An 11,240-nucleotide genomic window follows, 5' to 3' on the forward strand; every position below is an offset into this window, starting at 1 on the left:
TCGGGAAACTGAGAAACAAGAGTCAAACTGGACATCAATTCGTCCCCCTGAGTCCAATATAAAGCCTCATTGTGGATCACAAAGCTGACAAACACACACAGGCACACACTGTCATACATGAATGAGTACACTCACACTGCACACTAGAAATACACAGGCCAGGGAACAAACAAACACACACACACACACACACACACACACACACACACACACACACACACACACACACACACACACACACACACACACACACACACACACACACACACACACACACACACACACACACACACACACACAATGGCCCTGACTTCCTGTGAAGTCATACCTGTTACATAAGTCTCTCCCTCTCTTTGTTTCGCTCTGTCTCTTTCTCTGTGTGTGTTTGGCTCCTTTTGCGTTTGTCCTGACGGAATAGAAAGCTGGAGCACGGACAGACAGATCTGAAGCCAAATCTAGGAAAGACTAACAAGCAATTTAGAAAGATCATGTTGGGTTTTGGGAAATTAAAGCAGGCACTTTTTTTCAACCTGAATAATTAGTAAGACTAACTATTAATATACACCAAATCTTAATGACTTCATAGCTTACAAGGTCACAACAGTTTGTTTCTCTTCTTCCCGAGACAATTGAGTAATATGTATATATTATTTTTTTATTCACCACCGTAAGCTTTCACAATTACTTGTGGAAATCATTCTTGTGAGGCCACAAAGAAACCAACCTAAATTTAGTTTTCACTGTGAGAACATTTGAAAATCCATCCACTGAAAATGAAATGAGCCGAGCAGCAGGATGATGGATCATTCTTTTGTTTCTTTAATACAGGTTTTTTTTTTTCATTTGCATGATTACATACTTTAACTGGCCTACAGTAAAGAGATGAACCAAGTATAAAAGTGTCTAATTCTTAATTAAAACGTAATATTTTGTGCACACTTTTTCCTTGGAAGCAGTTAACTTCTCAACCCTGAAAAAAAGTTTTCAGAGCCAGTGTGAAGAAACCCGTGAGGTCGAGTTAGATAGGATATCAGCTGTATCCGGTCATAAGTGGAGGATGAAGGTGACGTTATTTGCTATCTAGTGCAATTGTGAGAGGGAAAAAGTCATTGCAACAGCTTCACTTTAGAAAAGAGAAAACAAGATTAGATGAAGAGTATATATAAGAACACTTGGACTGATTAAAAACTGTGTTTTGCAATACTTTTCTACTTGTGCATGCATATACACACAGTTTATTTCTTCTGCATGCACATGTGTGTCTGTTCTCTGTTTGTGTCAGAGTGTAGGAGACTCTAGCCAAGAGATAAATGTATGAGATGTTATTGTGGCGGGGCTGGCCCTGCTCCAGAGGAAGTGCTTGGCTTTGACAATGCTCTCACCAGGAATGCACTGCAGGCTGCCGCCAAGGGGGCGTGTCGCTGCTTCGGGGTCGGAAGCCAAGTTTGGTCGGTTCAGTTTTGGCCCCTCCGACGCCTTGGGGGACTGTTCTGCTCCGCTGTTGTTCAGAGAAAGAGAGAGAACGAGAGAGAAAGAGGGGAGAGAAGGTCTAGGTTTCATGTGTTCTTGTAAGCTTACTTTGTACAGATTTGAATGAGTGTGTTTGTGTGTGTGTTTTCCCTTTTTTAGGGGAGGATCTGAATGGAATGCAACTGTTCCTTTACACATGTCCACCCCCCCCCCCCTCGCCACAGGGCCTGTTGAAAACAGACACGCATCCATGATACACACACACACACACACATTCAGACACACACACACATACACACACAGAGGTTGTGGAATGGAAGGAAGTATCAAACTACACCGGCAGAATACTTATCAAGACTGAGGAGCAAAGCTGCCCATTAAGATTCCAGACATTCACTGCTTAACTTCTGCATTAAGAAAATAATAGGATCACAATAGAACAGAATAAAGTAGAATATCACATTTTTAGGCCTTGAATGTTTAAAAAAAGTCTTTAAAACACCACTGCGGTCTAGAAGTCCACAGACAAGAAGTGGAAATGCTGTTTGATGGGTTTGATTTGTTTTTCTTTTTATGTGCTGCCCCTTTTGTTAAAACTCCTGAAAGCTGAAATAAAACCCTCCCCCTGGGTACAGGGTTAGTATAATGGTGGTATAATGGGAGAAGGCTGTAACAGAAAGCAGTAAAGAGGCCGGTGTGGTGGAGGCCTCTGTGTGCTGCAGACTGGCAGTGCCTGGTGATAAGAGGCTGCGGCCTGGATGGCCTCTCTGAAGGGAAGTGATGCAAGACAGTAGCTCTTTGTTTAGTGGCATTACTTGGTCCCATGCCAGTGGCCCCACTGAATGAAATGGACCGGTTGGCTTGTTTGCTGGCTGGGTGACTGGCTTCATGGTGGACAGGCTGACTGCCTGGCTGACTTGCTGGTAGTCAGGCAACTGTGGCACTAAAAATCGTGGCTAATCTCTCTTTTATCTTCTTCTTTCTGTCTTTCTTCCTCTTTCGCCTCCTTCAGCTTAAAGAAACACTTAAGCCCTGAACTGGGAAATATTTTGTTCGATAAAAAAATGCTGCAGCACCACCGCTTTGCTTTTTGATATACTGACAGTGAAAACTATTTGGATGTTTGGCTGACAAGATGTATTTAATTGAATATCTACGGTTGTAGTGCAAGCACACTGAGGCTCTCATTGACCATTTTAGAAATGATGCACATGCAAACGGACAAGCTTCTCAGAATCCCGAGCAACCGCTCCTCCTCTGCTCCTTGTACTCCTCCGGCTGTCCCGGCAGCTCCTGCTCCTCGCTTCTCCTCTCTGCTTTCCCCGCCACTTCCCAAGTGTTGAAATGTGTGTTTTTCCTGCAGCTCAAGCCGTCCTGTCACACTTAAGTTCATTTTACTTTTGAATTCCACAGAGGAAAGAGAGGAGGGGAAACAAGGGGGGGCAGAGGAGGAGATACTGCGTGTGTTTGGACATCTGTGCATGTGTGTGTGTGTGTGTGGTAGGAGGCGACATGATTTTGCAATCGGCAGGTCTAAATGTCAGGGGTTCCATTTCCAAACAGCGTGCACTTGCCATGTCTGCCCCATATAAGAACGTGCATTCCTGCAGACCTGCGCTGGTTCTCATGTGTGTAGGAGCATAACAGTCACCGATAAATATACACAGACATTAACTCCTCCTTTCTCTCCATCGTCATTCTGCTCCTACATCAGGGCAACCAAATCTCTTTTATGCCCCTTTTCAATTTGCACACAAAAACATCAATGGAGCAGTGCCTTGGTAGCCAAGTTATTACAGTGCACGCCACGTGACCGATGTGTCCTGGGTTTGACTTCTGTTGTTCATGTCATAACCCTTTCTCTCAATTTAAACATTTTGGCCATCGCCATGTTGTTCTGTTGGAGACAGACATCTTTGGACAAGAGTGTGGAGCTGGAGTCCCTGCAATGCTAGGTGCTGTTAGCAAAGCAAATACTGAGTTACCATCTAATGCTAGTGATAGCTATCTAGTTTGAAAGGGGAAATTAACTCTAGAGACCAAAAAGGTTTTTCATACCAGGCTGTAAACATGTCATTGTATGCTGTAAAGTTGGGCATTTTAACATGGTGGCCTATGGGGATTGACTCTCCTTTATAGCCAGCCTCAAGTGGCCATTCGAGGAACTGCAGTTTCTGGCACTCCTGTCTTGGCTTTATATTTCAGACCAGGAGGTTGCCGCTTGATAATAATAATAATAGATCGTCTTGGAAAACCTACAGGTACAGTGTTCACTGTTAACATTATAAAATTGTTGTGTCTGGTGCTAGTCAAAGTTCCCCATGCTGATCCTCACTTTAGCAACTTCTTTGTCACTGACAGACCACATCTCATGCTGTTTTCTTGCATACAAATTTCGTCGCCACAACTCCAAAGCTCTATCAACAACAAATTGCCAAATTGTCACAATTTTGTTTAAAAAAATTCTAAGTGCATTTATAGATTGTGTTCTGTAAACAGAAATAGAAAGAGGGGGGTGGATGGGGGTGAAAGGAAAGAGAGGAACGTGTGTGTCTGTGTGTGTGTGTGTGTGTGTGTGTGTGTGTGTGTGCGTGTATCTGGGGGTTGTCGATCCGAAGGGGGTTTGGTTGAGCGTTACACCAGATGTGAAAATGACTTTTGCAATATGTCATCTAAACAGCAAACTGCAGGGGATTTACTTGAGCTAACTTGAAGCACATAAGTGGTGGAAAGTCAAAATTACTGTTAGCTTCTTGAAAATCTCAAACGGATTAAGAGACCAGCTGAGGGGAAACATCATTCATTGCAGGAAACTGGCAAGTGGTTTTCCCCATGGCCTCAAAGCATCGCTCCAACATATGTTACCCAAATGCAGATTCACGCTGGAAAGTGGAGATTTGCCCCTTTTAAGTGGCATCCCGGATCACATCAATGTACGGCGATGTGACTTAGCAGGACAAGTTCTGCCGGTTGTGAAATGCAGCAGTTAAGAAGACAAACATGAGATGGGTTCAAGTCAGAGTATGCTGCTTGGAGATTGCACCTGATGATCCCATTGTCCTGCTGTTATTGCACCACAACCTCTGTTTTCAGTGGGACTGAATGTAATGATGGTCAAACCCACACACACACACACACACACACACACACACACACACACACACACACACACACACACACACACACACACACACAGTCACACGTTGCCTCACTGGAAAAAAGTCCCATCCAGCCTGAGGGCCACTGACACTCTTTCTATCCCATATAGTCTCTTAAATAGAAAAACTATGGAGCACATTAAATATAATAATTAACGTATTCTTTTCCTCTTGGACTTCCATGTAACACTGTAATACTTGGATTTGAGAATAGCTGTATGTTTAAGAAATTACCAGCACACCAGAAACACTTTGCGTAACAACATCTGATGCGTGAGTGTGTGTGTGTGTGTGTGTGTGTGTGTGTGTGTGTGTGTGTGTGTGTGTGCATGTGCGTGCGTGTTCTGGGTGTGACGACCTTATTCTTGACATTGTACAATAACACTGCAAATGAAGCGGAGCACAAACATGCAGCAGCAGTATGACATGCAAATGACCTGCTCCACACATAGCAAATAAAACAAAAAAAACAAAAACATGTAGAATAAGTTTTTCAAAACATTCAAGAATAAGTTTTAATTATTTTCTGGAAGGTGTTGGTTGCGTTGTCTCCTGGGGTAGCACGGCAGACCAAACCACAGCTCAAACAATCATCTGCATGCACAGTTTCTGACCCAGCACTGGTTCCTCAGTGATTCCAGTCTGCCATAATATTAGCCGATAATAAATGGTTTCTCCTCCACCTGCCTGTGCCGAAGCTTCCTGTGTTGATGATATGTATGTGAACCGGTGGGGTGGAGATAACAATGAAGGTGTGGAGGAAGTCAAATGCAGGTGTTTGTGTTGTGTGTGCGTGTGCGTGCTGTTCCAGGTGGGTGCTGACAGACCGGCAGGTAAACAGGCAGGTTGGTCTCTGATCTCACCTGTTGGAGCAGACAGTGCAGCGCCTGCAGGGCTTCTGCAGCGGAAACACGTCCTTTATGTGACGCTGAAAAGGCCAGCACTGCACTGCTCTCTTTATGTCTTATTTTTCCCCTTTCTCGCTGTCTCTTCTCTACCTTTTCTCACACGCTCTGTGTCGTTCATTTGTTCCACTCTCCTCCCCCAGGTGCGCTCGGGTAAACACCCAGGAAACAAGCGTATAGTGGGGAAGGGCATAAGGGGAGGAAGAGCGCCTCAGGGGTAACAGCAGCGCAGGTGGGCTGGGGGATGGGGGGTGACGACAGTGTGTGTGTGTGTGTGTGTGTGTGTGTGTGTGTGTGTGTGTGTGTGTGTGTGTGTGTGTGTGAAACAGGAAGATTGTGTGTGCTCCAGCTTCTTAAGGAGGTGCTTTGGAAAGAAAGGAATGTTACACATCCAGATTATAACAGACCACCCCTATAAACTAGAAGGAAGTCAGTTTAACCTGTGAGTCAAACAAACACACAAGAACTGCAGCCATCAAGCATAAGCTCTGATATGAAGTGACCATCTGTCTCATATTACATCGTCCAGAGGAAGTCGCTGAATTATTTCCTGTTGCTTATGTAATGTTTTCTTTCAGTTTAAGGTCAAGCTGCTTTATTTGGCCTTCGGTGACCTACCCGTGTTTTATAGGGAGCAATCTATTCAGACACAGGAAGCAGGGGACCTCAGGAAGTTGAAGTGTTGATGTAAAACAACTAAAGCCCGTAAATGTTCTCTTAGAGGGTGATTAATAGTTTAAATAAGCAGCATCTAGTAACTTACTTATCTTCATAATCTTACATGGTTACGGAGACATTAAAAGCTGTTTAAAAAATGATTTTTTGTACTAAAATGTACTTTACATGGACAGCATTGTTGCAGGACATAAGCTTTTACTCAGCATGTTGATCTTTTTGTCATATCAAGCTTTAATAGTATAAATTGTTGATTTAACAATATCCCACTTAATGTTTTGATTGGTGCAAGTCATTCTGAAGTTAGAGTGCATGATATGTGTGTGTGTGTGTGTGTGTGTGTGTGTGTGTGTGTGTGTGTGTGTGTGTGTGTGTGTGTGTGTGTGTGTGTGTGTGTGTGTGTGTTGTTTTGGTGTAAACTATTCACAAAAGTAACGACAAAACAGTTTGGTATATTTAACAATATATATTTCCATTGTCAATGTACATTCCTTTTCGACATAAGCTTTCTTCACAAACAAAAAGTTGCCATCTAAATAAATACTATATAAAATAGAACTTCAAAATAAATATATCTATAAAGGGAACCTTTTATATGAGAGATTTTTTTTCTTTTTGTTATATCTAAACAAAACAAAAGCACAGATCTCGTTCTTAATCCCCAACACTGACATTGCAAAGGCATAAAGGAATGGAGTATCATCACCCAGCTGTGTGAGACTTTTCCTCTTGTTTGGGGTTGAAAAAAAAAAAGTATCTGTGCACACAAATAAGCGACACAAAGGGGTATGGGTGTGTAAAAGTCACAGCATTGTAGCATAGGCAAAAAAAGAGAGAAGAATAAAAATGTTTTAATCATTGAGTTGTCGTTGTTGGATGATTATTCCACACCTTGAAAAGGCTAGCGAGCACATTAAAAAAAAGTATAAAGCTAACGCGAAGTGAAGAGTATTACTCTTACAGTGACAGAGCTGCGTAATAAAAGAATAGAAAGGAAGCAACTGTTGAAAAAAGAGGTCCATTGATTAAAAGATGGCACAGAACTACAAAATCCAGAGGAAAAAACAAAGACGGGGGGGGGATAACAGACGAGAAATGGAGAGAAAGAGAGACAGACTTGTCTTTCTCTCCCGTCTCTGTGGTATGAAAAGTTTATGCACAGCAGCTGTGTTTGTCAATCAAGGCCAGGGATGTTTTGTTGGACTATTTCTCAGGGAGGAAGGAGGGAAGAAGAGGGAAGAGAGGAAGGGAGAAAAGCACGGGAGAGAAAAAAGAGGGGAGAGAGCTGAGACACTGAGCAGTAACAGCAGGAAATGGGTTGATCCGGATAGGGGTAGATTGTGTTCCCTGTGTGGATTCAATGAGTCCACAGTCTTTAGGACTCGGAGAGGAACCAGGGAATTAGCTTAGCCTCTCGACTGCTAATGAGCCATGGATAGCATTAACAGCAGGAGTTTTTTTTTTTTCGTTTTTTTTTGTTATTGCCGGGCATACTTTTCTAAATCAAGTGCTAGTGATAGAAAGACCTGCCATTTTTGTTACCCCTTCCCGAACCTTCCTCATGCCACCCTCCCTCTTTTCTCATTCTCACAACCTCAAAAACAACTTATTCTTACCCTCAAAATATATATCTAATATATTCTCTATATATTTTGTACTGAATTGTAGTTATAACGTACCATGCAATCTTTCAAGGACATTTAAAAGTCTCTTCTAAAGAACACAAATGTTGTGAAACTATTTACAGCAAATAACATTTCACCTGCATAGCTCTCTATTACTAAATATATTGTCAAAACATTTGTGATTTTTGCCCCCCACTTACATGTATTAGGCCTTTGCCCAGTTACACAATCATTCTCAGATTTGGCACCTTTCTCTCGGACTGAATTGCTAGGTTTTGAAAATATTGCCTCATACATTCAAGACTAAGGACAGTGTTTTTTTTTTTTGTTTTTTTTTCCTGTGTGATATCAGCTTTGTGCAACAAGACAAATACAGCTATGAGCAAAGTTAGGCGCCCTAATGGAAGTTAAGGGTCCAACATGAAAGAGAGGTGTGTGTTATGGAGCGACAAAGACAGTCTGCCTTTATGCCAAACAGAAAAGGCCATCTGTATTAAAGGACAGAATGCCTTTAAGAACCAACTGTCGTAAACTCCATTTGGCAAATGTGCATAACAACTGTGATCACTCAGACAGCGAAAACAAGCTACTGTACGCTAGCTTCCTTTGGCAAAGTCCTAAGAACATCATGCAAGCCACAAAAATAGACTTTAAGAATAAAAGACAGACTATCTGACTAACGCAGCTATGCAGCATGATTAGAATTGAATGAAGACACTTTGTGTAGAGGGGGCTCGGGGTGTGTGGACTAAATGTAGTGCACGCAAACATAATGTGAGATAGCTGAGGTGGTGGTTAATACTGTGCTTTAGTACATCCTTTAAGGGGTTTGCGTCTTCCTAAAAAGGTTGTGCAAGTGGCAGGTTTGATTTCGACAAAGGCTGACTAGATATAAACACGACAACATCTTTGCTATGCCTTCTCCCCCCTTTATTCGCTCTCTATCACTTGCATCCCCTCTCCTCTGGAAACCTTATTTTCTGGCCAGTTTGTCTCTCACTTAGCTTACTTGGTTTAAATTATTCACTATTGCCTTTTTGCCCCTAAATGTTTCTTTGCCTTCTTGTGCAAAGAGGAAGTAGACCTGGCTCTTAGGCAGTTTAGAAATCAACATGCTGTAGGCCAAGTTCTAGAGAGGATTACTGAAACAGTCCCTGAGAAGGTTGGGTGTACTTCTTTTTTACACAATTTCTCTACGACACATCAACTTCTAGCATGGTGGCTAACCATTAGACTAGAGCATGCAGGTCATGACATGCATTACCTCTGAGGTGATTGGTGAACAGCATTCAAAAACTTTAAGAATCTCTGGGATTCACCCCCTAAAAACAGGAAACACACGGTAAAGTGATCATTTCTCTCTCCGTTGCTGTACAACTGCTTATGCACAACACATAGTAAGAATTATGGAACATTACTATTATCTTTAAGTCTCACAAAGGCTCGTTTTTACAGCTCCTCCGTGGAGATTAAAACTTAGAGATAAAATGTTAGCATTACCAAGCTAGCATCTTTAAGCTAAAAGAGGGAAAATAGCGACACTAAGAGATGGTGTTCATCATAATAGTGGAGAGAGTATGTAAGTGGTGGTTTCACTATTGCAGTGGCCTATCAAAAAGCCCCAGGATAGTTTTCGTGTTTGTTCAGACAGAGGGACATTGGGCTGTGCTTTTAGGGGGTGGTAGGGGAGCGTACAGATATTTATCTCCATCAAATAACTTTCATACCAGCTTCTGGTTAGTTACCGTTACAAAATTAGCTGAGAAATACAGAGCAGCAGAGAGGTACAATGACTTTGTGCCTTCAGCCATCTTTGCAAAACAACACAAACACCAGTCCCACAACCTTGTCTCTTCTTCTTGTTCTTCTTGTGTCACTCATAGAAAACAAACAAAGAAAAACATCTCAGAGGGCCTGTTAGCTATTCATACTAGCCAACTCTCTTAGTACAGGCCCCAGTTGATCTTCCAACATAGATCAAGAAGCCATTTAAGTACCTTTGTTTTACATAAGTCACCTTCCAGCAGATTAATGGGGTAGTTTAAGGGGTTGGTGTTGGATTGTCCTATCCATAGAGAGCAAGCAAGTACTGTGTGGTCCTGTCCAATTCTTAGCGAGGCCTCGATTAGCCAGTTTTCTTCATTATCATGATCCCTGCTGCTGCTGCTTCTCTAGCGTCCCAACTTTTGCTTCCACGCCTCCGTTTTTACACACAGGGGCACTCACGCCACCCTGCAAGTTCTTGCAGCGGCAGCCGGGCCTGCTGACATTGTCATAACACTTCTGTCCCAGTTTGGCCAGACCTGTAGCCGGCAGATAGCAGACCAGGCAAGGCAGGACAACTGAAAGGGCAGCCATGAAGGACCAGCGTGCGCAACAGTTGGACTGGGAGCACGAGCAGGGCTTGTCGGCGCAGGAACCCTCGTCGTCCTCGTCCTCGGTGCAGTGGTAGAAGATACCTTTGACCAGGCACATGCAGGTGGCTGTATCCACCAGGCTCTGAGCAGAGCACAGGCACTCCTGGTTGCAGACCCAGCAAGAGGGTAGGGTCCGGGGGAGCGTACACTCCGTGCATCGGCACTTCCCGCAGTGCTCGCAGAGAAGGAGGTGCTTCTTCTCGGCCGGGGAGGAAGGGATCAGCGTTGACCCCTGCTGGCCTCCAGTGGTGCACACGCCTCCTGCAGGCATCTTTGCAGACTTGAGGTCCAGTGATTTAGAGGAGGCGCAGGAGGAAGCAGAGGACGAGGAGGTGAGGACTTTCGATTCAGAGGAAGTGAAGCAGCCTGGAGGTCTGGTTGTGATTGTGTTGACGGGGACCTGGTGGGGGTGCAGGTTTGGGTGGTGGTCCACCGTTGGGGTGGGGGCAGCGTGGTCCAACAGCCTCTGATCTGACGAGGTGCTGCTGCTGCTGCTGATAGAGCTGGGCCTCCCACTGAAGGAAATCCAAGGGTGGGTGGTGGTGTCCTGGTGGGGGTGGGGGTGGGGCTCGCACCTGCCCTGCTGGTGGTGCTGGTGTTGGTGATTGTGGTGATGGTTGTGGTTTGCCCCCAGGAAGGCCTCCTGATTCTGACCAAGCCAAGTGATTCTTCGGTTCACAGACTTCTGGCTCGGGGGCTGCTGGGAGACGACGGCAGGGCTGTCGATGTAGTCGTTCTCCACATGCGAGGACTTTATCTGGTCGATGGGGTAGATGGTGAGAGGGTGCTGCAGGCGGCCGTAGGGCACTCGGCTGTCCAGCAGGGGCTGAGATATGAGGGAGGAGGACACGCCGGGGATGTGGTGGGGAACCCTGGACTCCATGTGTAGGCTGGTGCCTCGCACGTCTTCACTCTAAAGCAGCATTTAGCAATACTGCGAAAAGACAGACACAAAAGAGACAGTTATTACCGGCTGCATCTGCTGTTGTT

The 11,240-nt window shown here is 44.2% G+C and overlaps 1 protein-coding gene across 1 annotated transcript in view; it reads right to left on the reverse strand.

Moving 5' to 3' along the window:
• Positions 1–6,691: 6,691 nt before the first annotated feature.
• The window catches only part of spry4 (sprouty homolog 4 (Drosophila)), a 7,484-nt gene continuing 2,935 nt past the window's right edge, over positions 6,692–11,240 (reverse strand). The window contains exon 2 of the mRNA XM_054625835.1: positions 6,692–11,184. Within this exon, the coding sequence (XP_054481810.1) occupies positions 9,979–11,133 (1,155 nt within the window). The 5' untranslated portion in view covers positions 11,134–11,184 and the 3' untranslated portion in view covers positions 6,692–9,978. The remainder of the gene's footprint in view (positions 11,185–11,240) is intronic.

The sequence above is a fragment of the Anoplopoma fimbria genome, chromosome 24 (genome assembly GCF_027596085.1).
Source record: "Anoplopoma fimbria isolate UVic2021 breed Golden Eagle Sablefish chromosome 24, Afim_UVic_2022, whole genome shotgun sequence".
Lineage (NCBI taxonomy): Eukaryota > Metazoa > Chordata > Actinopteri > Perciformes > Anoplopomatidae > Anoplopoma > Anoplopoma fimbria.